The following is a 27,979-nucleotide window of genomic DNA, read 5'->3' as shown; positions in this document are numbered from 1 at the left end:
AGGTTATTTATGTAGTCCGTTATATATATTGTGTTCCATTTGGTGTCCAGTCTCCTTAGAAGTTTAGTTAATAGTGATCCAATGATTAAGATTTAAGTATTACTCCATAAATAGTATTTTGAATTGTGTTTCCAGTTATTAAGAAGACTACTTAAAACAGCTCTAGAGTTAATTTAGTTTTACCTGAATATACCAAAATTCTTATTAACTAAATATCGGAAGGTCGTTAACATGTATTAATCCTTTCATTCAGGTAAAATCTGTAACACTTGAATGGTTTTATATTCATATCACTTTGATTTCGTGTTTGTTTCGCCTGGAGAGGGGTTAGCCTATCTCAGAGAGTGGCACAGATATTTATACAAGGTGTATAAGTTAGGATTTTCTCCTGTATAAATACTATTTTGAATATTTTCCTCTTAATTCTCATTATTGGATAGACGGCACAATAGTAGCTCAATATTGCAGCACAACCATATGCCAAAGGAATATCATATGGATAGATATAAGCATATCATGTTTTCTATCTTATTGTATTAATTAATATTAGAATTTTTAAAAGTTGTTGTTGGTGCAGATATGCACAAGTTTTGCATAACAGATTGGTCAAAGAATTATTGAATCTCTTTTGCGTTAGCAATCTATTTTCTGTGACATTTACACCTTTTTCCTTTCTACATGATAGATAATGATAGGTTACTCATAGTATGTGAAGTTATACAGCTATCCTTTTTACTAGTTAGCAGGTGATCTCTTGAGGTAATAAACTCTCTAATGATTCATTTGGAATTACCAGTCACATAAAAAACGATATTTATTCTGGGTAAGTCTGATGATAATGATTGTAGTAATTAATATAGATTTATTCAGCCTGGAACATGAGATCGCGGGTGTAGTTTTGTCTAAGATCTTATCTCTAGGAAATTTTCAAACCTGTCTGTTTATTGTTATAAGTAAAATGCATGTTTGCACTGTGTTGTTTTAAGAAAACTGTTTATTGTGATCGTACATATGTTTTATTTTTGAATTTCGCGCAAAGCTACTCGAGGGCTATCCGTGCTAGCCGTCCATAATCCCTAATTTAGCATTATAAGACTACATAGATCAAACACAGACAGAAAGTTCGGTTTGGTTTGTTTTGGGATTTCGCGCAAAGTTACTTAAGGGCTATCTGCAATAGCCGTCCCAAATTTAGCAGTGTAAGAATAGAGGGAAGGCAACTAGTCATCTCTACCCACCGCCAACTCTTGGGCTACTCTTTTACCAACGAATAGTGAGATTGACCGTAACATTATAACGTCTCTACGGCTGGGAGGGCGAGCATGTTTGGTGCGACCGCGATTCGAACCCGCAACCCTCGGATTACAAGTCGAAGCCCTAACACACTGGCCATGCCTGGCCAATTCGTACATATTTATTCAATCTCTCTTTATTTTTCGCAAGCAAATCAGGAAATGCAAGATTATTCTTCCTTTTTTCAGTGCTTCTGTTTTGTCATTATTTGAAAAAATCGATGTTATTCGAAAATACCACAATCATTTAGTCAAGAATTTTTTTACTTATCAAGTATCCCTTAACCTCTCATAGCCAGATGATTAAGAATAAACGTTACGATTCACCTGTAAGTCATTTTTTTCCCAATACTAGGGACCTGGCATTGCCAGGTGGTTAGAGCGTTTGACTCGCAATTTAACGGTCGCGAGTTCGATTCCCCGTCACACCAAACATACTCGACCTTTCAAATAGCCCGATGTGGCTTTGCCATGAGAAGACACACACTTTTAAACTATTTGTTGGTTTGGAGTGAACATAAATATCATAGACTAGTTTAAAAGTAACATTTTCGTACCTTTAAAAGAGGATCCTTTATTGCAAAGATGATTTTTAATGTGCTTTTTTTCCCTTTTACTTTCTTGTATCCGTAAAATTCAATAATCATAATAATGGAAGAATACATTCCTAGACTACACAGGACTTAAAGAAGTGAAGATTAGATCTGAGAATGTGAGAAGGACTAGGAAAAGCACTCTCTTAGACCTAGAGTTTTCTGTTGTTGTTTTTCTGCAACAGTGAGAAAAACGTCTAGGTTCTCGAATTGTCATAAGAACCATGAGTTTCAGTGGGCGTTTCACTAGATGTTTTTGTCGTCTGTGTCACAATAATCTCTAATGCTCACTCTCCATAGGCATTTCTTCAATAAAGGATAGTTATGGTAGTTTTGAATAGTCTAAACGTCTCGACGCTAGTTTCTGTGGGACACAAATATATTTGTTAACAACTCTATCTGTTGCAAAATGCTGGTTCAAGTCACCTATTGTTGAGGAGAGTGGTATTCGTACACTGAACAAAGTTTAACATGCTTTATCTCAATATATTTCAGGAAGATTCTGTGGTAAGGCATAAGAAAAGGTATATGAACGCAGTATATTCAATTAAATGTTTTTGCATTTCCATTTTTGTTATACTTGGTGAGATTAAAATAACATGTTGAAACATTATGAGAACTTTAACAGAATAACATTTTGATTTTGTTAATATTTTTCTCCAGAACATGAAATATCTTAGGTTGAGAAAGAAACAGAAATATGTAAGTTCCAAATTCCACAAGTTGAGAAAGCATGCTCACGGATATAGATTTGATATATAATTAAAGCTCTCCGACGATCACGTTCAACATTAATTTTTCTCTCTCTTTTTCTTTGTATTTACAAATAATTTGGTAAAATTGAATTATTCCTACTAGTACTAATATTATTCGATTAATTTTATTTTAATTAAATTAATATATAACAAATTCATCGGTCACGACATCTATATAAATTTTCGACAGTTAACCAGAAATCGGTTTTCTTGCAAAGTCGTTACGCCATTTTGTCTTAGGCAAACGAGAAGTTGGTAGGTATTAAGGTTTCCAAGGAAAGAAGAGCGTAATAGGAATTGAGGTTTTTCAAGGCCTAACGTTCGCAGTCACAGTGTAAAACACTATGGCAACTCATCAAGATCAAGATGTAGGAAGTACTACAAAGAAAAAAATAACTGATCTCCGTGTTGTAGATCTTCGAGCTGAACTGGAGAAAAGAGGTCTTGATAAAACTGGTGTTAAGGCAGCTTTGATAGAACGACTAACAAAGGTTAGGCCCAACCTGAAATGCTAAATTAGCATTCATGATTAGTGTAGTTATAAAACTTAGCCATATGAAAAGTTGATCATGTACAACTGCTGCTCTATTTTTATTTTTTCTGTAGCAAGGAATTATGCCCATTATCTTTGTATTACATGTAATATCGATCATTACGTTTACACTACCAGGTTGTAAACTGTAAAGACCTAAGTCTAGCTCTTAGTAAAGATTCACATGGTGATTTTCTTGTTAGAACAATGCTGCCAATAATTAATCTAGTGCAGTCACATAAATTAGTGACAAAAAGTATCAACTTTAAGATTGATTTATGTGAAATGCTGGTACCAAGAAAAAGCAATAAGATTTAAAACAAACTAATTGAAAAATATTTAATGTATTTAGGGATGCAAACTGTATCAGATCAAAGTATCAAGTAAGGTGGTGCAAAAGATCTTGGATATTGGTTAAGAGATAGTTACCACTACTAGTGAAAAGTGACTAAATGTAAACATTGAACTTTTATAATGTAACTGCCTTCTGTATAAGCTATAAAATTTTATCACCTGAATTTTTTTTATACTTAACAGCTTTACATTTGTATATTAGCCACCACTACATAGATATTCCCAGGAAATTTTTTTTTTGTATTAATAATAATAATAATAATAGTTTTTTGGACAAATGGGCTATTTGATTTCTATATATCTTGATATGTAGTAATGTGATCTAAGTGAGCACTGAGCCTTGGCATTCTACAGTGTTATATTTATAAATATAGATTTCAGTGTTTTTCAGTAATTTATATAAATATGAAACACTTAGTAATATTTACACGAGTAGTATATGCATATTTGTCATTAAGCAATGTAATATGTTGTAACTATTACATTTACATAAGACGTGTGAATGTTCCTTTAACTGCTTCCGCTTTTTGGAATATCTGAAAGAAGTAAAACTAAAGTCTGTACACATACTTCTATATATTGATTTGATCTATGCCATTAACAAACAGCTCTCTTATAATCACATTTTACATCTTTAAGAGATGATTCCTTTACTGACAGTTTTTCTACCCATTTCTTGATTTTTCACAACTGTAAAAAGTAATCTTTATGTGCTTGATTTTAATCGTAAACCTCAAAATTAATGGTGATCTATATGGTCATTAAAAAATTGCCTATGAAAATCTAAATATAGGTGAACATTTCACCCAGAAGATAAATAATGGTTATATCATGAGACAAGTACAAGAACGAGAAAGTTATTCTTAGAATTATTTATGTTATTCTCAAATATTGAACCTATTTCTTGCCATCCAAAGGGTTAGATGCATTGGTCCTACATTTATTTGGAACTGTATAGTACTTACCCAAATCTTAGTTTTTATTGCTGTCGATTATCAGTGACACTTAACTCTACTTTTTTTATACATATATAAATGATAATGTATTAAATAATTATTTAATTAAATAATGCACCAAAGAACATAGACTAATGATGTGCAAAAAGTAGATTTATTTCCAGTAACTCTAAAAACATTTTCTGGCTTTCTAACCTCATAACAAGAACCATTACAAATCCATTCAAGCTAGTTATCTTTTCCTTGGGAACAAAGCTTGTACTGGCATTGAAATTGACAGTTCTCTGTTCAGAAAATCTTATACATCATTTGATAAATGAAAACCATAGCTTCCAGTTGTTAAAATATAATTGAATTAAATGTAAGAGAGAACTGTTCTAAAACAGGATGTAACAGGTGTGTGTGGGTCAAGAGAGGTCTGATTTTCTTTTGATAACTCATATAACCAAACAGAATTGAGGTCTATAAGAATTACGGTTTGTCTGAGCAATGTAAATTTTATAGTGATGATTTATATTTTATTGTGTATGTATTGAAGGTGTGAATAAAATGGAGAAGATGAGAAGAGAAAATGTCACACTAGAGGAATTTCAGGATTTAAGTATTGCTATGTAAAATTAAGAGCTTAAACTTGTATACTGTTAAAACATAGATTAATAGCTAAGATATTATGCTATACTGATTGGTATAAAATTAACAAAAAAAGCTGTTTAATTAAATTTTGAATGTAACTCATTAATACATGCACAGTAAAGGATACTTCGTGATTGGGTTAAAATTGGAATGAAAACATGAGAGTAATTGTGATAGTACATTCCTTTCCAGAAAACACTCTTTGATTCACATAAAAATCTATAGTAAAATAAAGAAACACACAGCTGTGTATACCTTTTCATAAATTTATGACCAAAATCATTATGCTTACCACTTTTAATTGTTAGATTATTTTTCAGTCATTACGGTTTGGGTTGTCTTAGTAATGAAAGTACCAGTATAATATTTGAGAAATTTTAATTTTTTGAAAGAATATGGTATAAAGCATAGTAGTTTGTGGATTTTACACATTTGATTGACATACATTAAATATTAATATTTTCCTCTATAGTTGCTGTGTTAGTACTAGAATAAATAAGTTCTTATGTCTCGTAGTTATGTGAATATTAGCCCCTGCTATCACATTTTTCAGGTATTTCATTACTTAACTTTTCATCAGCCTTGTGCTGTATTTGAAACAAATCCAGAATAATTTTCAAAATGTAGAATTAGATATGGATCTGTAATAGACTGTAATCTGTTCATACATTTATAAAATAGTAGTTTAATACTATTTTAAATGCAAATCAATAAATGAGATGACATGGTTTATGACCCATCTCATTAGGGTTAAAATGCTGTAATTCAACTATCTGTAGTTAATTAATAATGGCATAACCAAAGTCACAAGGGTTATATAACAATATTTTAAAGTTCCTTTTCATTTTACTAATAAAAATATTGAATATCGTAGTTATTTTACTGAGAAGGACCAGAAAAAATAAGTTGTAGTATATGCAAGAGCTCATGCATGAACATATGTAATATTCTGTATTTCACTTCACAAGAGCTCATGCATGAACATATGTAATATTCTGTATTTCACTTCACAAGAGCTCATGCATGAACATGTGTAATATTCTGTATTTCACTTCACAAGAGCTCATGCATGAACATATGTAATATTCTGTATTTCACTTCACAAGAGCTCATGCATGAACATATGTAATATTCTGTATTTCACTTCACAAGAGCTCATGCATGAACATATGTAATATTCTGTATTTCACTTCACAAGAGCTCATGCATGAACATATGTAATATTCTGTATTTCACTTCACAAGAGCTCATGCATGAACATATGTAATATTCTGTATTTCACTTCACAAGAGCTCATGCATGAACATATGTAATATTCTGTATTTCACTTCACAAGAGCTCATGCATGAACATATGTAATATTCTGTATTTCACTTTAAAAATGAGTTTTATAGCATTGACACTTATTTTCTTGAAGTTCATTAATGTAGGTATCTACAGGAATATGGCAGGTAACTACATGCCATATTTTCTAAATTACTTCTGGTTGGTTGAAAAAAAAAATTAAATTCAGGTTCCATGTGAAAAGTGATTAAACAAAAACTTCGAGTGCAGTAGAACATTGAAATATTCCACATATTGAATTTTTTTAAAAATTTGGGTCTAGAATTCCAAAGCTTAGTCCAAACTTTTTATATAAAAAATACTTTAGTGACTCATCAACATTTTTATGAAATAAGATTAAAACTATTTAATGACTGTGTCATGAATACAAAGTGTACAAACATTTACTGAAATATTGAAAATAATCAGTTAACATTTTTGAATAATTTTATCTCAAAGCCTAATTTAATTATAGTTAACAGCCTTAGTGAAAAACCTGCAGACTTAAAGTACTGTTTTCAAAATACATGTATAGCAATATTCTTCTATGGCAAGAAACAAGCCTTATATTGTAAGTGTGTATTTTATATTCAGTTCTTTTAATTGATTGATAAATACCATATTTTTAGTGCTTGCAGGAAGAAGGGTTAGATCCAGAGTCCCACTTGTTTGAAGTTTCTGCTGAAGGGACACCTGGAAAGAAGACACCAGTATCTAAAAGACCTGCAAGTATGTTTTGACACAGCAAGAAGTATTTAGTTGTTCTTAACTCAATCACATCTGCTCTTTTGCTATTTTATGTAGTTTTACTGTAGTTTATCATGAATCAATAAATAGCACAAAGCTATTTGATGCTATATAGTTGGTAACCACTGATAAAAGATAAACTTAACCCTAGAGGTCTGGCATGGCCAGGTGGGTTAAGGCATTCTACTCGTAATCTGAGAGTTGCAGGTTCAAATCCCTGTCACACTAAACATGCTCCCCCTTTCAGCTGTGGGGGAGTTATAATGTTATGATCAATCCCACTATTTGTTGGTAAAAGAGTAGCCCAAGAATTGGTGGTGGGTGATGATGACTAGCTGCCTTCCCTCTACTCTTACACTGCTAAATTAGGGACGGCTAGCGTAGATAGCCCTTGAGTAGCTTTGCACGAAATTCAAAACAAATTTAGCCCTAGAACCACAACGTGGGGTTGTATCTAACCCATATTATACTTACTAATGCTGTTACAAATTTACTTAAAATATCACTGATCAGTATATTTAGAAATTATAAAAATACTTAATGATTAGAGGTATTGATATTAAGAAGTTAGTAATGAATCTAAGAAATTTATTTTCTATAACAACAAAACATTGAAACTTCTCACTGAAAATTAGCTTTCATAAACAAAACATGAGTCCCACTCTGTCTTCTCTCAAAGTACTTCTAATTTCATCAAGATTTAGTTCATACATATAGATGTCATTAGCATTATACTAAGAAAAGCAGTTAAACATTAGCAAAAAATAAATGCCCTCTATTTTCTGTGACACAGACCACAACTTGGGAGCACATGTGACCCAACATACATAAAAGACAATAGTCTTGGAGCACTTTACAGGATAATACCCACGCGAGAGCTGCTTGAGATGTGTCAGAGTTACAACCAGGGCAAGCTTACACAGTCGCAAGGTGCATTTGCATAAGGAAGTTTATTTTGTGTGGGGTTGCAGGTGATTCAGTGTTGTGATTCATTAAGAAAGTTAAGTTCATTAAATAACATTTGTTATTCTCCATCCAAAATGATTTTTGATGGTTAGGGGTGATTTCTTTGTTCATCTGTCCATAGACAGTCACTAGAATTATAAAATTGCACAGGGTATACTTACTTTGTGGATGAGATAGAATCATGTTTATTTTGTGTTTAAAAGGTCAAGGCCACTGTTTCAAAAAATAGATGTTTGATATCCTCATGATGATTATATGTGGTTCAGGAAATACTGAAACAACAAATTTGTTTTGTTGAAGTCATCAGGTTCCAAGTGTCTTTTGAAGCATCTTCACTTGTGCATCCATATTTCTTGCATGGTTCTTAATTTATCTCAGATTCCTAGGAGTTTTATGATGGTTCATCATAAAGAAATTCATTTGTATTTTCAGTGCATGTTTTTGAAACTGTCCTTGGTTGCAAGTTTAGAATCATAAATAAAACAATGAATAGCAACAAGCTAGTTGTAGTGTAGGTCTCCAGATTAATATTCTGATTTTATAAGGTATGCAAGCTCTTTTTCTAAAATTTCCATAAACTCTATCAGATTATAGACCTCAGCATCATGCTTAAATGTTTGTTTCCAAAAATTTAGATTTTAGACATCCTGTATTCTTCATTTATAATTTTATATAAAAGTTTCTAATAGGAACTTCTTTACATAAGTAAAACATTTAATTCCTTTAAGTTATGCTTGTGTGGTAGAATCCATCACTAAAAACAGTTATGTGAAAATTTGCTTTTATCCTTTGAGATTATTTAAATAAGTAGCTGCAATGTATGATGTAAGTTGCTCTTGAAAGTACAAAAAAACTGAAAAAGAATTTGAAATTTTAACATTAACATATTCACACAAACACACACACTTAAATTTTAATGACAGATACTCAAAATTTAAAAATACAAACATGGTTCTGCCCCAAGCAGTAGTTCAACATAACAGAGATTTTCAGTCAGTTATTTATAACTTCAAATACAATAATAACACTGGTTTACAAAAAATATTTTTTGTCTGAGGCAAGAATGTGAATAGGTGTTTTTTACTAATTTGGGTGTGCTGAATTCAAATTTATAAACAGTTTTGCTCTATCACCTCTAGTTTTCTGGCTTTTAAATAGTCTCATTTTAGTATATACAGAGTATATAATGCTTATTTCAACAGTTGCAGCAGCTTATTACAGATAAAACAGGATAGATAAAGAACATTGACGGAATAAATATACTTGGATGACACAATGTACACAATTCATAGTACTGCAGACAGTTAGAAGTGTGTTTTCTTAGATGATCTGGTGTATTTTGCCTCCAGGATGTCACGCAAGAGCATCCAGCAGAAGTCTCCCATCATGCTGGGGTTCCACTTGCCTTGGTAGTTGCTCTCCATCTTCGTAATGTCTTGGTGGAATCTTTCTCCGTGCTCATCACTCACTGCTCCAAGGTTTGGAGGGAAGAAGTTGAGGTGGGAATGGAGAAAATGAATTTTGAGTGACATTCGGCATCCCATATCCTCATAAGTCTTTAGCAACTTCTCAATACAGGCTTGGTAATTTGGTACGCGTGTGTTACCAAGGAAGCCACTACAGACTGACTTAAATGCTTCCCATGCTCTCAGTTCCTTTAAGGTAAGAAGCTCCTCAAAATCAGTATCCTTCAGCACTTCTCGGATTTGAGGTCCGACAAAGATGCCCTCTTTGAGCTTAGCAGCACTGAGACCTGGGAACACAGTAGACAAGTGTTGGAAGGCAGCACCATTTTTGTCCATGGCCTTCACAAAATTCTTCATCAAACCAAGCTTGATGTGAAGAGGAGGAAGAAGCACCTTCTTCATGTCAACCAGAGGATTCTCCTTACGCTGTGTTCGCCAGGAATGAAAGTGCTTCCAGACCCCCAGTCTTTCTGCTTGTAATGCTGGGATACAGCTTGACTATCCCAGAGACAGAGAAAGCAACAGTACTTTGTGAAGCCCGCTTGCATACCCATAAGAAGACCAATGACCTTGAGGTCCCCACACAGACTCCACTGGTACTGGTTGTACTTAACAGCTTCCAAAAGAAGCTCCATATTGTCATAGGACTCCTTTAGATGGACAGAGTGTGCAGTGGGAATGCTGGGATATTTATTCCCATTGTGCAGAAGCACAGCCTTGAGACTTCGCTTGGAAGAGTCTATGAAAAGATGCCAGTCTGAAGGATTATGTGGCAAACCAAGGAAAGTGAACAAGCCAGGTACATTTGTGCAGTAGCACAACTTGTTTTCCATGTCGAAAAAATGAAGCAAGGTCTTTGTTCGATTCCTGAAACTGGTGATCCTTACATCTTCCTGGACTAGGTTCCACTGTTTAAGCCGAGAAGCCAAGAGCTCTGACTGCTGTTTTGACAGATACAAATCACGAGCAAGATCATTCAGGTCTTCTTGCGTGATCCAGTGTGGCTCATTGCCACTTGTTCCTGAATAAGAAGAGTCAATATCTTCGGAAGAGATTGACTTGGCAGAATCTTCCCTTGGAGGCATTTCTTCATCTGATGAGGAAAGAAGATCCTTATTTACTGGAGGTGTTGGGACAGGAAGATCATCTGAATGGGGAACGGGTCTCATAGCAGATGGAAGGTTGGGATATTTGATCTTTTTCTAGAAGATGCATTGAAACCAGTTATATTTGTTAGACAAAAATAACAATCATCTGCATGGCTTCGTGGCTCTCTCCAAACCATCGGGACTGCAAAGTTGAAAGCCGCTTTCTTTCCATTAAACCAAGCAGTTAGTCCATTGTAGCAGGGTTTACAACAGATGTGTGGAGCCCAAGATTTGTCCTGATCACCAATTTTACAGTCAAAATAATGAAAGTAGGCGGTTCTGAGGAGGGAAGTGATGGTTCGACGCTGTGCAACTGTCGTGAAGTCCCCACACACGTAGCAGAAAGAATTGGCCTTGTTGAAGCATCCTCAGTGTTTTGATGAGCTTGAAGCCATTGGAGAATCTGAAAAAAACAAAGTAAAATTAAATCATATGTAAGGCAATAATAATTATAAAAGGCCATTGGAAATTGTAATACAAATATATACCCAAAAGATTGTGTAACACAATTGTCAAGGGACACCAACCTCCTGCGCTGACTGCCAGTGCACTACTGGCTGTTGATTGAGACGTGTTGGCTACGCTTAACTGCCAAAATCCATCTTGATATATATATATATATAATGTAATGCTATCACTTACATTTATTGCATAATAACTAAAAAAAAAAACATAAGTCACACAATATTAGAAATTAACCCTGAATGCATATACGCCTTTATGTGTACAAAATGTACAGTATGCATATCTAAAAAACTACAGGTGATGAGTAAAAACGGATTTCAAATCTGAATTCAGCACCCCCAAATTAGGTTAAAACAGCTATTTTTGTGCTTGCCTCAATTTCTTTGTAAACCAGTGTAATAGAATCATTGAGTATTTTTCATACCTAGGAAATTTTGCAGAAGGAATTTCTTCCTTTGCCATCATGTAACTAGATTTCAGTCAGTTTGATCACTTGGCCACTTTTTCCTTCTCTTTCAGATGGTGATTGATCTGTAAAACCATCACAGTTTTTATATTTTATAAACTGATCTTTTCTTGTACTTTAAGTACATGTCCCATTATCAAAAAATGCTCAAAAGTTTCTTAACTGACCAACATATTTAAAGGTTAGACACATTTTAGATATAAAATTTCATGATTTTTTTTCTTTTCATTTCAAATTCAAACTAAAATTGTATATTTTGCCAGTTGATGGCAGTGGTCAGTTTCTTTCTTGTGTCCCTTACTTGATTTGTGTCTTTAAGTTAAGTTTTGGGCACTTATTCTTCACTTGGTTAATTCTCCTGTGCAGTTATTTGCTTCTGTCATTTCTGAATCACTTGTCAGATGTTCTCTGTGTACATTATTTATAACAGTTTACCAGTCAGGGGATGTTTCTATGTTTTTAAAATTTTTTTGAGATATCTTTCAAGTACATAACTTGCCTGATTTGTGATGTAGTTGGCTTATGCTTGCAATAGTTTGGTCTGTCATATTTAATAATATGACCATTATGAAATGTAATGAATTCAAACTTGTTGAAAATAAATTTAAAGTAGACAGAACTGTTCAAATGAAATTGATGACAAAGGTTGATTCCATACTCAATAAACACATTTGTAGGTTCATAAACAACAAAATAGGTTGTCATGATATGAGCCATAAATCTAGAATGAGCTAATACAAATGTTTTCAAAATAAGTCATTGACTCAATTCTAAAAGTTAAGCATTTAAGTGCTAACTTGTAATGATGGACTTCTGATATCAATTATCAAGAGAAGCTTTCCAGAGTTGTAAGAATGGTGAATATATGATAGGTTTATCTCGGACATTTTGATGGACTGTGAAAGGTAATTGGTATTTTTCAATACCATTTGTATTAAAGCTTTGAACTCTTAAGTTAATAAAAAAAAATAGATTTTTAGAAGATAAAATAACATTTTAGGTGAGAAAGTTTCTACATTGTTTTTTTTTCCTCTATTCTTCTAGAAAGATCCTTAAATGATTCAGAAACCCAGAGTAATGCTGATGGCTTAGATGATGATGATGAGAAAGAAGATTCTGATGATGAAAAGGTATCAACTTGAAATGGATATTTTTTATGTTATATTCATATGATTAATACCCTAACCTGAACTCCATAAATCTGATTTTAAAGTGTTTTGTTAATGCTCCTTTCCGCCTGGCATGGCCTAGCACGTTAAGGCGTGCACTTCGTAATCTGAGGGTCGCGGGTTTGCTCCCGAGTCGCGCCAAAACATGCTTGCCCTCCCAGCCGTGGGGGTGTTATAATGCGACGGTCAATCCCACTTTTCGTTGGTAAAAGATTAGCCCAAGAGTTGGCGGTGGGTGGTGATGACTAGCTGCCTTCCCTCTAGTCTTACATTGCTAAATTAGGGACGGCTAGCACAGATAGCCCTCGAGTAGCTTTGTGCGAAATTCCAAAACAAACAATAACGCTTCTTTATGGGGATTCCAATATCAAGATTGCAGAAAATTTTCTGACTGGAAACCATTTGACTTCAACTTATAACATAAACATTTTTTCATTTGTCCTAAGTAGCTTTAAGTTCATAACAGTATACATCTATTTATGATTAAATGTTATTGTTTTATTGCCCTTCGAACTGTCAACTACTGTTCATGTCATTATAGGTTGTAAATCACATGAGGGGTGTGGAAGTCAAGTTATCCAGTTATCTTGTGATGTGCAGTAAAGGGTACTTATCACAATAGGGATAAATCATGATTTCAAACTTTACAATCATAATGAAAATTGGAGATTTGTATTTAACCAAGATCACAACTTATTAAAAACTTCCCAAGAAAAATTTTCACTAAGTTGAATATTAATGTTCCTGCAGAAATAGCCAAAAGAACTAATGAAATAAATCATTTTTATACAATATATAAAGTTTAAAGTAACTGAAAGTTTAAAAATTTATAATTCATACAAAGATGAAATGAAACTTATTAGTAAACAAACTGTAAAGAAAAGATAATACCAGCTTTCAGTTGATATAGCTTTAATATTTTGAATTTTGTAAAATAAAATTTTTTCGAGTTGAATATTACAATTTTTGACACCATTTCAAAAAAAATGTTGTTTCAACTTATTTGTGCCAGAAATAAGGTACAGACATATAGCAAGATTGCAGATTTGCATTTCTTTTTTATTTAGGATTTTAACTTTTTTTTAACTCTGCAGAAAGGAATTTTAAATTAGGATTAGCAGTTTGGGTTTGTTTGTTTTTTTACTTTGTTCCAAACAAATACTGAAAATTTCATTTACAGATTTATTTTGCAAATTATTTCAAGGAAGAGATTGAAAAAAGTTTTTGAGATTTAGTAATACTGGGTGAGAAAGGATTAGTCAGATAAATTGCTAAAAGTACAGAAATAATAAGTTAACACAGAATATCTTAACTGAAGGTTTTAAAAAATAATTGTATGTTCAATGCTAATCTATTTTAGACTAATACAGAAGATCTTGATGTAATAGGAGAAGCTCTACAGTCATCTGTGGTAGACAAGTGTGAGGTAAATATATTTGAAAGTACAAGAACATAAAGTCAAAATTATGTTAGTAAGTTTTAGTAGTTTCATAATAACAATAGGTATTTTTTATAGTTCAGTAAAGATTTTGTGTGGAAGAAAAGGAGTGTTAATGATAGATAATTATTCATTTTTAATAACTGAGATCTTATTGGATCATAATTTTTGGGGACTTTTATAATGTTAAGTAGGAGTGAGATAATACTTATGGCATACATATTTTGATACACATAGCAAGATATATGAAACCTTCCCCATCTCTCTGTTGTAATGGCTTGAAATGATCGTAACAATTTTAGATCACCACTTACTTGCACTTAAAGGAATTATGGTCCTTTCCCCCAAAACCAAAAAATAAATGTTAATTTTGTTTAAGTAAATTACAAATTACAGAATTAGATTAAAGGAACTTTAACACAAAAATTAAAGTTTTCTTTACAAATAAAACAAGTAATTATGTTTTAAGAGTTTATATTTAAAAAAAATATTCTATAATGCTATGTTTATTGAACACTGCCATATGGATATATTTGAATGTTAGAACAAAAGTGTTGCATGATGTATCAACAGCAATAATACATTATTCAGAAACAAGATAAAAGCAAGTGAAACACAACCCTTAAATGAAATAATGAAAAATGAACTGTAATTTACATTTTAATTAATGGCTAGTGCTGTGTAATTTATTTTTAATATAGGATCTTTGAATTTATTCTGTACATGTTAACTGAATAATTTTAATACCTACAAAAAAAGATGCTTATTTTGAGTCTGTATCAAAATTCATTCCCTTTTTTTCTGTACACTTCCTGCAAATGTCCTTTGCATCATGTTGAGGTACATGTATCAACATGTTTGTTGTATTTCCCCTGTTTGTGTATACACCTTGCACACCAGATTATTTTTAAGATTTCTTAAGCCATGTTTGATGGCAACAGGAAACTCAAAATATTTTCACAGAGCTGTTCTATGAAACATCAACAGGCTTTCAATTTCACATTCTTTGTTTTCATCTTTAATTAACTGCCATTTGCCAGTTTTTAGATTTTTTGTTTTCAAATTATACATTTTTATTTTCTTTATGTCTGGTACAACAACCCAAAACAAACATATAAGTATGTGCCAATGTTGTTGTGCATAGAATATTAGATTGCTTTTCCTATTTAAAGTTATTTATTTTATTTTACAGAGTGATAATAGAATTGAAGGTAAAACAAAAGGTGAGTAACTCTAACATAAATTTTGAGTGTGTTTGTTGCTGTTATAGTGAAAGTATGTTTTGTTGATATATATATTTATATGTGCCGTTTTAGAAATACACATGATACTTTGTATACAAAGTTTGGAAATTTCAGGAAGCCATTTGAAATACATCTAGGTTCCTGCAAAGACAGTTTTTTTTAAGTAATGAGGCTTCTTCAGCATCTGTTCAAATCTGACTTAAAATTATAAGAAACGTGAATGAGGGAAATGCAGTAGAAAATGATTTTTAAGCATTGCTTTACTATGCAAAATTACTGATAATAAATAGAAATTCATTAGTTTTTGTCAAAACCCATTTTATAAATGAAGTGCTAAATAGCATTGAGCAGCTCTTTCTATAATAGAGTTTTTACTAAAAATATTAGATATGCATTTATGGTATTTAAAGAAACAAGTGAATAAGTAAGCTTTCCTAATTTTTCATCATATATCCCATGTAATGTTGGGGGGGTGAGATTGAAGTGGCTTGTAAATTTGTTATACATAGAATGTGTATTTGGCAACATAGAAGCTTCGATTATTAAATTTTGTAGTAGATGTATTTAATGAAAATAGTCATATTAATCTAAAGAATTGGTCATACAAGCATGGTGAAACTACTAACAAATGAAGTTTTGTTTTTGAAACTAAATTTTTCAGAATTTTCTTTAGTGTTTTAAATGATATATTCATAGATATAGAATTGTGGATAATGAAAATTATAGCTTTCCATCTGCTAAAGTTTCACTCAAACTTATTTATATGCTAACAAATTATAGTAGTTTTGCAAGGGAAAGAAAGTTATTTTCTAACAGTTGTATCCAGTTAATAAGATTCTATATTTCAGTATGTCAAGTCAGCAATATATTAAAGTTTGTGATTTTAATTCTTCCTGCTTATTTAGATATTAATGAATGAAGCATTTTAGAAAATGTATTAGTAAAAGAGGAATGAAAATATTGACCTTGTTCTAAGTTATTGTTGAAAATATTGACCTTGTTCTAAGTTATTGTTGAAAATATTGACCTTGTTCTAAGTTACTGTTGAAAATATTGACCTTGTTCTAAGTTATTGTTGAAAATATTGACCTTGTTCTAAGTTATTGTTGAAAATATTGACCTTGTTCTAAGTTATTGTTGAAAATATTGACCTTGTTCTAAGTTATTGTTGAAAATATTGACCTTGTTCTAAGTTATTGTTGCCATGGGATTTGTATTTAAATTTGAAGCAATCACAGTGAGTAAGTAAAGCGTGTTTTCGTAAAATAAACATACAATAAGAATTCCTTATGAAGATGAAAAACAAAATTTAAATGAAACTAACTTTGCCTCAGGATCACAGTGGTTATAGTAATTAGATTGGTTTCTTCCAAAGTATTCTAATGTTTCTGTTCAGATGTTGTGGCAAACTCACCATAATACTAATTGTAAGTTATGCAGGGTGAAGAATGCTACAATTTATGATTTTTACTGGAGTATGAGTTGTCAGTGTTATTATTTGGTACTTTGAGCTAGGGGTTATTGTGAGAGATATTATTTGTTATTTAAACATTCTTTTTACTTCTTTCTTGGAAAGGACAACAACTACAGTTGAAAGATTATTATTGGACCTAAGATTTATAGGTTCCCTTTGTTTTTTTAAATTTAATGGGAAGGGCTTGTTAGCAGAACAGAAAAAAATCAGAATCTTACACATCCCGCATGTGAAGGAAGTGGAAACAGTTGTATGGTATAAAACCAGCTTTGGTAAGTAAAATCAACAGTCGCTGTAAAGGCAGATCTCAGTGTCAAATTGTTGGATGGTGAAATTATCATAAACATCAACAAGAATGTTTTTCACCCAAGACAGGGGTTGGTATATATGTTGAATAAGCAGCTGTCTTAATTCCTTGCTCAGTAGGGCATAATAGTGATTGTTTTCAATGGCATAGGTGTTGGAATAGTTATTTAAAAATAAAAATATGATGTTTCACCCTAATGGAAAAGTGTCATCCAGCAATTACAAAAACATCCAAAACATGGATCAGTTTTCTTACAAATATTATTTAACAAGGCCTTTCTGAGAAACCCAGAAGGTATTGTAGTTTCCTCCAAATACGGGAAATTACAGGCATCCCCCTATTTGGGAAAGTGGGCATTGTGGCTCTTGTGAGACAACTTCAAGAATGCTATGAAAACTAAGATTCATTTGGGAATTAATGGAAAGATAGTATTCATATCCCAGTTTTGGTGAAAGTGGTGAAAAGCAACTGGTTTCCTCATGGATTCTCTGCTTGAAATATTTAAGAAGTCATCATATGTAAGCTTCTGAAATTTCGGATATTTGATATATATATATATATTTTTTTTTTATTTAGTAAAAATAAAATAGAGATCTAAACTGATTTAAAATTCATTGTTTAAATCTTAGTGGAAATAGAAAACAAGATTGTTAAGGAAACTGGCAGTTTGTTCATAGTTTTATTTGTTTTTATGTTTGTGAATGAGTGCTCTGACAGGCCAGTGCCTGGGAAATTTGTGGTATTATTTTTATATACTACCTGTTATGAGCATCAAGAAGGTTTGGTCTGAGTACCAGCCTGGATACTAGTAATCATGTGATCCATTATAATATTAATTTATTAACAACAGAAATGACCAAAGAAGGCATGTCTGTGACACCAACACTCGAAGAAGAAAACTGTAAATCACAGGAGGAAGTGGACAGTATCCAGCAAACTAACAACAAATGGGATTCATCTAAAGATAACTCAGAAGAGGTTGCTGTTGAACAGGCTTCTGCACTCTCTTCTCCAAAACCAGAATCTGCACCTGTTGTTGCTCCACTTACAGTAGAAGATGTACTTAGCATGCATTCTCCAGATCAGAAACCTTCGGATTCATCTCTGATAGTTAACATCGATGACATGCAAAGTGACTTGGATGCAGATTTAGAAGGTGCACTGAGTGAGACTGGTAGTGATCGCTGTCGTGATGATAAAAATAACTCTAACAATTTAGGTAATGACAAACAATCTTTAGAAAGTGAGAGTAAAAACAACAAAGATTGTGAGGACAAAACTCTTTCAACAGCAATCAAAGAGTCTAAGAAAGAACACAGTGATTTAGACTCAGGTGATCAGAAAAAAATTAAGCTTTCTCAGAAAAGCAGTGTAGCAGACGTAGATGGTGATCAACAGGAGAAAGAAGCAATGGATGAGAAAGAAACGGCACAGGAAGGGGGGGATGGTTCTGTAACTAAAACAACTGAAGAACAACCAAGCACAACTACTGCTGCTAGCAAGGCTAAGAGGTTTGTCTGTTCCTAAGTAACACAATCCATGCAGGTGAATGATTTAGTTTCAGCTTTTGTTTTTGAAACAACAGTAATCCACAGCTGATTAAAACTTGAAGACATTTATAGGTCCAGACAGCAGTTATAGTGTATCATAACTATTTTTATGGTTTTACCTTAAAAGAAATCATCCTCACGTATTCAAGAACAGTAGTAAAATTACTGAAATTTATCAGATTTAGTGTATGCATCACTTAAGCATTATTTTCATATTTATTAGATTTCTTATCAAAATATTGATTATTCTAAAACTTTGGGGGATAATGAAATGTTAATCTTTAAATTTCATTAGAATTGTTTGTATCACGACTGAAAATTAAACCTGTATCAGCGAACTTAAATTAGAATTTTATTTCTAAATTTTGTTAACATAATTTTTATCACTTGAGTAAATGTTTTATGTTTTCAAATAGCACTACTACAAAAAATGGGAAAAGTGTTACTAAAGAGGAAACAAGAGGTAAGTGTCCTATTGATTACGTTGGGGTATATATATATATATATATATGGGAAAGTATATATTTCAATATATATGTAAAAACGGCTCGTTTTGGTTGAGAAATTTTAATGTAGAGGAGCGAACAACGTTTTGGCCTTCTTCGATCATCATCAGGTTTACAAACAAGTGTTGTTCGCTCCTCTACGTAAAAAATTTCTCAACCAAAACAAGCCGTCTTTACATATATTTTTCTCTACAAGTGGGTTTTCTCGACATCACTGAGTATATATTTCAACTTTCTTCAGAATCAAAGTGACTTGTGCATGTTATTTTTTGTTTTTACTTGTGATATAGTCAATGTTTTAGAACAAAAAACACCTAAATTACAGTGCTATTAGGTACCAATACTTAATAAAAAGATAAGTCCTGAAAGCATGTTTTTAATTATGTTTACCATTTTTTACAAACACATCTAAATAGCCTGGTTTCTAAAAGTTTTGAAAAATGTTTTTAGGATTGTAAAAATAATATTGAGTGGTTAGTGCTACAGTCTAGTAGTATCATTCTGTAAAAACATAAAAATGAGAAGTGTCATTTTGTAGTTTTAAAGATATAAACACAAATATTAACTTGTATACTATAACTTCAACAGTGTGTATAGTATAATAAAAAATCACTCTTTCTTGGTAGATCCATGAAGGAACTGTCTCTTCAACTTAATATAATTACCTCAAATGTAATATACCAAAATTAAACATCAGGTTGTTTAATTCATGCTAGATATATGGTTGCAAAATTTTGTTCCTGTGTCATAAGTTAAGAATAATAGCTTATAACAAAAATGTATGATTTATATCTAAGTAACTTTTTTGAGTTCAGTACAAAATAGCTCTGTATGAAATACCACTCAAACTAAATTAAATCTCTGAAAAACATTTTACTTTCTCTCTCTTTTCTCTGATGGAAACTTTAGACCTTTTATCTAGAAGGCTAAAAAAAATTAGAGAACACATAATAATAATAATAATAAATATTAATTACATCAGTGATACACCTCCAGCAAACACGTTTTTACAAAAATATGCCATTGTAACATTAGTAAATTATAGATTTTTTTTTTCTGTTATATATGCCCACTGGATCTATAAGGATATTTATCTAGTTATCACAGTGATGGTTTCAAACTTTTACACTGAAATGTTTTCATGAATTTAATTTTTTTATATTTAGTGTGATGATTATTTAGTTGATATACACATTATGTTTATTTTTTACATCTTACTAATATTAACTTTTCAAATTACACATACATATCTTTTTTTTTAAGTTATAGACAAAGTTGTTTTAATTTTTACAACAGAACGAAGTAGACGTATGATTGCAGCAAGCAGAAACCTGTGGGTTAGTGGATTAGCTAGCAATACCAGGGCTGCAGACTTGAAGTCTTTGTTTAGTAAACATGGGAAAGTAAGACTCCTTTTATTTTCCTCTTATTCTAAACATTTGAAATTTGGTTTTAATTGGTATTACGATATTGTGAATCCTTTTGTACATCTAGAGTTACATCTTAGTCCACAATGTTAGACTTACCTATGTATCTGATATTTCAGCACTTTGGCTTTTGTAAGATAAACATTAAGAAATTGTGTGATATTGTTTAAATGTATACAAAGCTTTATGCTCTGTCATTTTGATGAAGATATTTTGAGGCTTTTTAGCAACATTAAATTTCAGACTGTTGGTGAAATGTTTTAGTAATAAATTGTTCTCAATTCAAAAAATGTAATCTGTACTATTTTGTGATTTATGGCACCATCAGTTGATGTTAACATGCAGTGACATCTATAGAATGTCATATAGTGAAGTTCAGATATCTGTGATGCACCTCTATAGTGAATGAAAAAATAGCACACAAGTTTCTATAATTTATTTTTGAAATTTAAAGGTATGAATACTTTACTAATTACAGTGTTGTAAAATAGTGATAAAATTTCAGTTAATAAGTTATAGTATTTTACTGTAATTTTGTTTTATAAAGAATAAATATGAAATGTTAATATGTTTGTGGAATGTTTTTTTTCTCCTGTCAAGGTCAAAGTTAAAATTAATATTGTTACAAATTTCTTATATTTTAGCACTTCCAAGAGATAAACCACTTTTTTGTACCTAAGCTGTAACTGTGTATTAGGAATGTATTTGTCTACGTGTGATCTAGATGCTATCCAGCTAGTCAATGTCATTTCATATTTTTGTAACATCTCTAGAACACAAAACAGCTAAATGTATATGGTAGTTAAATTTAACTTTTTTGTACTTACAAAACAAAATTTGACTATCTTGTGAAGGAATACTTTTCTATTTACAAGTAAGGAAAGTTAGAATAATACAGCATCATACTAATAATGTTAGCTTCAATTTAAAATGATTAATATTCTCAGAATCTTCTGATATTAGTGAACAGTTTAGTTATTGGTAATTTCCCCTGCTTATCTTGCTTATTCAGGTTGTGGGTGCCAAAATTGTTACTAATGCAAAAACTCCAGGATCACGTTGCTATGGGCTTATTACTATGGCAAACAGTGAAGATGCTTCTAAGTGCATTCAACATCTTCATCGAACAGAACTTCATGGAAAGATGATATCTGTTGAGAAGGTAATTAGGTTTAAAAGAAATTTGCTTGTTTTTTTAATTTCACTCAAAGCTACACGAAGGTTATGTGCACTAGCTGTCCTTAATTTAGCACTTAAAAGAAGTCAAAATACTTTAACCTAATGTTTTTTAATCAAATGTAAATATGAATTATTTTGTTATTAGTCTATATTTACTGTGATGTTTTAGAATAAGTGATGTTCATAAAACCCAATTACAAGTGAAATGTTATATGCCTGTTGTTATAAATACCAAAAATCATCATAGTTAATACTTGAAAGATTAGAGAACCTGATAATTAATGAAATACAGTAACATTAAGTTAAAACAGTGAAATTAAGATGGAAAATGTGAGGGAGAAAACATCCAGTTAATCTGGTACAATATAGTTAATCCCGAACATCCTTTCACATATACTCTCACCAACTACTGGAAATGAAATGCAACAGTACATGCATAAAAGAACATTTCCTTGAAAATCAAATGACCTTCATGATGTCACTAAACTCCCTTTTATATATATATTATCATTCATTCCATTGCACCACCATTTCCAATTTGCCCCAAAAGAAGGAAGGTCCACCTTTTGAAATCACTCAAGCTACAAGGTGTTTATTAATTTCCATCATGACTTCTTGAGGCTACGTGTTTTTTTTACAAGAATGTGCTTGTATGTATACATAGCTGATAACTGTTTGTAGGATAAATTGCTCATGACTGACAAAACAGTGCATTTTTGCATATTTTATCATGTGTGTATAAAATTAATTTTAAAAAACTGTTACTTTTGAATCAGTTTTGTTTCTTGTAATTTTTAGATTGTAATAATTGTCATTAGCACAGTGAATAATCAATCAGATACTGAAGTGGACCACAGCAAATGGTTTTAAACTTTCACTTTTTAAAACTGTTTGTTTACATTTCTGCTACAAACGGGGAATCCACCCAGATCCAGAACTCCGTCTTGATGATGTTTTGCTTCCTGTCGTCCCTGAGGCAAAGTTCTTAGGTTTTGTATTTGATTGTAAATTAAATTTTATATTGCATATCAAGCGACTTCATATCAAATGTCTAAAAGCATTGAACATTCTCCATGTCCTCTTTTCTACTTCTTGGGAAGCAGATCGATACTCCATGCTCAAAATTTATCGTCCGATTCAAACTTGACTATGGGTCTGTGGTTTATGGTTCTTCCAGAACCTCAGCACTGAAAATGATGGATCCTGTCCATCACCATGGGCTTCAGCTTTGCATTGGAGCCTTTTGTACTTCTCCTGTGCAAAGTCTGTATGTGGAATCTCATGAATCCCTTTTATATATTTGCCATTTGCAACTGTCTCTAATGTATGCTTCCAAACTTTGATCCTTACCACAGCATCCTACCTGGAGTTGTGTTTTCCAACCACAGTGGACCACACTTTTTAATAACAGAAAATCTGCCAATGTTTCTTTAAGTTCTATATCCAGGCACAATTAGAAGAATTGGATTTATTCTTGAATAACATTGCAGTTTCTTCAAATCAGCCTATTCCACCATAGCAAATTACTGTCCCCAATTGTAACCTATGTTTGAGTCATCTGAGGAAAGCAGATAGATCCGATTGGAAATATCGCTCTTTCTCTGCTGAACATCTTTCATATGATCCATCCATTCCTATATATACAGATGGTTTCAAATTGGATGACTCAGTGGACTCTGCCATGGTTTGTGACAGTTTGATTGTGGCACACACTCTTCCTTACAGTTTCTGTTTTCACTGCCGAATTGTATGCCATCTCTCCTGCCCTAAATCATATTGAACTAATGCATTATACAAATTATACAATATATACAAACTCACTCAGCTGTCTATTGGCCTTGGAATCATTCCATGATAGTCACCACTCTCTTTTCATCAATATCAAAAACAAACTGGCCCATCTTTCTCTCTCATCTGTTTCTGTCCAATTCTTTTGGATACCAGGTCATGTTGGTATTTGTGGGAATGAGCTGGCCAATAGAGCAGCAGACTCTGTTCTGGATCTATCATCCCAGTACCCATTCCATACATGGATTATGGTCCAGTTATCAAATCCAGACTACACCAGATGGCAGGCAACCTGGAATGAGCAAATAACAAGCTTTTTTAGCCTTCTCTCGATCTTTGGCCATTTTGCTTCTGTAAGGATCAAACAGAGGAGGTTGTTTTGGCAAGGCTATGCATTGGTCATAGTTTTTTAACCCACCACTTCCTTTTAACTGGTACTGCTGCACCAATGTGTGGTCTATGTGGCACTCAGATCACAATCATCCACATTTTATTATCATGCCATTGTTACAACCTAGAACAACAATACCATTTTAAAGAAATTAGTAAGGCAGGTTTGCTCTTGACTTTGGCCCATGTTATAGGTGATACTGCCCATCTCACTCATGTTTTTACATTTTTAGAGCCACTGATCTTTTACACTTAATTTAAGGTTTTTTATTGGAATATATAGTGTTTAGCATGATTTCTTTTACACATTTCAATTTTTATTTTGACTTGAACCCAGGACTGGAAAGCCCAACTTCAGGTGACTGACTGCAAATTCGATCTTGATGCTTCTGTCTTCCTGGCATGTCTTAATTTTACACATTTTAGTTTTAGTTTTCTTTTGAACTGAACCCAGGACTGGAAAGACCAACTTCAGGTGACTGACAGCAAGGATGTACTTCATGCTTCAGTCTTCCTGGCAGTTCCTAATTTTACTTTTTACCTTAATTTCTCTATACCTATACTGTACCACATCTTGTCTGGCACAGATAGCCTTGTAGCTTTGTGCCAATAAACATTGAATACCTACCTACCTAGAACAATGAATACCAAATGCTAGTTATTTTTGGAGTATTTTAACATAGTACAAAAAATAGGAAGGGGAATATTTTAGCTACTTCACTGTATTTTTGGATTTCTAAACTAGTATCAAGACAAAAATCAAGTACTTCTAATTAACAGTGTTAATTTTAATTTCAGATTTATGTAACTTCCTGCTGTAATGTTTAATGGATTTTGATTATTTCTGTTTTTACTCATTAAAATGATGTTTTTGTACTGTAACATTCTTGCTGGAGTATTATCAAACTTTTTGTTTGTATAATTAAAATTGTGCAAAACAACTTTTATGAAGAAAAATAATTTCTTGTGTGTAAAAGAATCTTAAACAATTGATTGAAAAACTAATTATACATTGCTTCCATTATCTCTGTAAAGACCAAGCATGAACCATTTGGTACATTAAAGACCAAGCATGAACCATTTGGTACATTAAAGAGAACAGAAGGTAAACCAGGAACAACAGGAAGTAAAAAAGTAACATCCAAAGGGACAGATGCTGCCGAAACCACCACATCTCCAAACGTGGAGAAAGGTAGAGTGATTTAGATTCTGTTGTCATTATTCATAATGCTCTACAAGATCACTTTGTGTTTTACCATAGAAGGGGTAAGTCCTTAGACAATCTGTTACTTTTACACTTTTGTTGTGGGCACTGTCAGATCAGCTTGACCTTCATTGTTTCCACATTATAACTTTTAATATGTTTTGTGTATTTACAAAAAATTTTGCAAGCTTTTAGTAAGCATTAAGTCTTTTGTATAGAAAAACAGAGGTTTGAAATGTAGAGTTTTAAATGAATCTGATGGTTGTGTAGGAATATCAGTGGCTGATTATTAAACCTATTCAACAATATGTCATACTCACCAAACAACTCTAGTATAAAAGACACTCTGAGATAAATGGTCTGATAAATTAATAAAAAAACCAACAAACTAATCAACTTATCTGGTAAGAGACATGAGATTTATTAACAGTTTAGAAACTTAAATACAAAATCTCAGTGGGGTAATAGTGCTGGAGCTTTGAGTTTTTATAAAGAAATGAAGAAATTCACACCCATATTCTTAACATATAAACACTACTGTCTCAGATAATGAATAATAGATCCATTCTACAAACAACTTTCCCTCTGAAATACATAGTACTGTCTACATTTACTCCCCCTTCTTACATGTATGGTAATGCCATCTGTAATTTCCTATTTATAATTTTGTTTTTTGATTAGTGTAATGAAATTTAAAAGGCTTTTCATGCATGCACACATGCATGTTACTTTTATAATTATTTGGTTTGGTTTTCCCTTTAGATGAATCACAAAAAGAAACCTCAACTAAAGAAGAGGATGCTAAGAACGAAGAAGAAATGGAAGAAAATAAAGAAGAGGAAAAACCTTCTGAGCAAGGTGTGTTTTGTTTATGATTATGTGCTAGATCTTGCATATTTTCTCATATGTTTATTATAAGTGATAATTGAAATAAACCTTTTACAATTTGCTTAATTTCTTTTTTATAAATTAACATTATTTGTTAGTCAATATTTTTAAATGTTTTCTTTTAAAGGTGAAGAACAGGTAACTGCTGATGAAAACAAGGAAGATAACGAGGAAGATACTTCAAAGGAAAAGAAATCAGATGACAAGGAAGGATCGACACGTAGCCATTCTAGAAGTCGTGGTCTTGAACGTAGTAGGCATGGATTTTCACGCCGAGCACGACCTTTTATAAACCGAAGAAGAGGCAGAGGAAGAGGTCGTGGGTCATTTAGTACAAGAAACAACTTTTCACAAAGACGTGATTTTGGTAGAAAACCCTTTGGGCCAAGGTTTGGGTCTCGATTCAACAGATCTAGTAGCTTCTATTTTCAAAGATTTAGGGTTTGTATTTCTTTACATACATATATATGATTTGGTTAAATTTAAGCTGCTGCTAGGAACAATTTGTTAATACATATAAATTTTATTTGATACTCTTCATGTCTTTTGAACAGAAAAGTTCCATCTCTAAAATGTTGTTGTGATATACTTTTTTCTTTCTTTTTTTTTCAGTTATAAAGTACCAGTCTTTTATTTAAGGCATCAGGCAAAATAGTTTATATTCTCTCTAACCTTAATGATTAAAAATGTTCAGAAAACCTTTTGATGTAAATTAATACCGTATTTCAACACTAGTTATTGGTCTAAAACTTATAGAATAAGTTTACTGAAACTTACAGAACAATAAATACAGTATTGACAAAATATTAATAAATAACTAATATGTATTAACAAAAAGTATATATTATGAAATTAATTTTATTCAACACTTTTTTATAACTCAATTGTATTTGGTGGAATCAGCTGTAAATATAAGCATCTGTATACATACAGTCTACAAGACTTGTCTTAGCCTTGAAAAGTGCAATATTAAGTAATTATTCTGAGAAATCAGCAATAAACTGGGTACTTTTGTATTTAATTAACAAAATTATAAGTGTTACATATTAATTTCTAAATTTTGGAAGTAATTGCAGAAGTGGTTAAGTTACTCAGTGCTTCTTAGTACCAGAGAATGTAATTATCTCTGAAATATCTCAGGCTTTTTGTATATTTATTTATATATCATAAGAAATTTATAAATAATTATACAGTACCATGTTTTTGATTTTATCTAAAAATAAATTTGGAACTGAGAGAGTTTGTGAGGGTGTAGGAAAACCTTAAGGAATTTCAGACCTGTTCCTTTGGGCACCTTTGTTAAGTTGAATCTGTCATGCTTTAATTTCTTTGTTCTATAATTCTCAGTTAATTCACTGTAACTGTTGCTTCATAGTGTTTCATATAATTTCATTTTATTTTCTCTTAGACAAGTTGTCAAAATTACTACACCGAAATTACCACTTTGCAAAGTATTAAATTCTTAGCTTTTTTGTTAATCTTTGAATTACTGAGTGTGTTATAATAATGCTTCTTAAGTATTATATTAGTATAACTATGCTTTCCACTAGCGAGAGAGAGAATCTGATCGACGACAGAAAGATATTGAACGAAAACAAAGAGAGGAAAGTTTCAGATTGGAAAGAGAAAGAGAACGTTTACGGTAAGTGGTTGTTAAGGAATGAGTTACTCTTAAGGTCAAGTTGAAAGGTTTCCTGATGAATTTTTCATAAGTGAATT

At 32.0% G+C, this 27,979-nt stretch overlaps 1 protein-coding gene across 2 annotated transcripts in view; it reads left to right on the top strand.

Annotated features, from left to right (window-relative positions):
- Positions 1-2,828: 2,828 nt before the first annotated feature.
- Positions 2,829-27,979, top strand: part of LOC143224942 (uncharacterized) — a 29,675-nt gene continuing 4,524 nt past the window's right edge. For both annotated transcript variants that reach the window (XM_076453455.1, XM_076453453.1), the window contains exons 1-13: positions 2,829-3,131; positions 7,068-7,167; positions 12,741-12,826; positions 14,226-14,291; positions 15,496-15,526; positions 18,179-18,839; positions 19,295-19,341; positions 20,681-20,787; positions 21,824-21,973; positions 25,204-25,360; positions 26,135-26,230; positions 26,388-26,701; positions 27,811-27,902. In XM_076453455.1, coding sequence (XP_076309570.1) covers positions 2,985-3,131; positions 7,068-7,167; positions 12,741-12,826; positions 14,226-14,291; positions 15,496-15,526; positions 18,179-18,839; positions 19,295-19,341; positions 20,681-20,787; positions 21,824-21,973; positions 25,204-25,360; positions 26,135-26,230; positions 26,388-26,701; positions 27,811-27,902 — 2,054 coding nt within the window. In that variant the 5' untranslated portion in view covers positions 2,829-2,984. The remainder of the gene's footprint in view (positions 3,132-7,067; positions 7,168-12,740; positions 12,827-14,225; positions 14,292-15,495; positions 15,527-18,178; positions 18,840-19,294; positions 19,342-20,680; positions 20,788-21,823; positions 21,974-25,203; positions 25,361-26,134; positions 26,231-26,387; positions 26,702-27,810; positions 27,903-27,979) is intronic.

The sequence above is a fragment of the Tachypleus tridentatus genome, chromosome 9 (genome assembly GCF_004210375.1).
Source record: "Tachypleus tridentatus isolate NWPU-2018 chromosome 9, ASM421037v1, whole genome shotgun sequence".
Classification (NCBI taxonomy): domain Eukaryota; kingdom Metazoa; phylum Arthropoda; class Merostomata; order Xiphosura; family Limulidae; genus Tachypleus; species Tachypleus tridentatus.
This window is presented reverse-complemented; position numbering and strand designations above follow the sequence as displayed.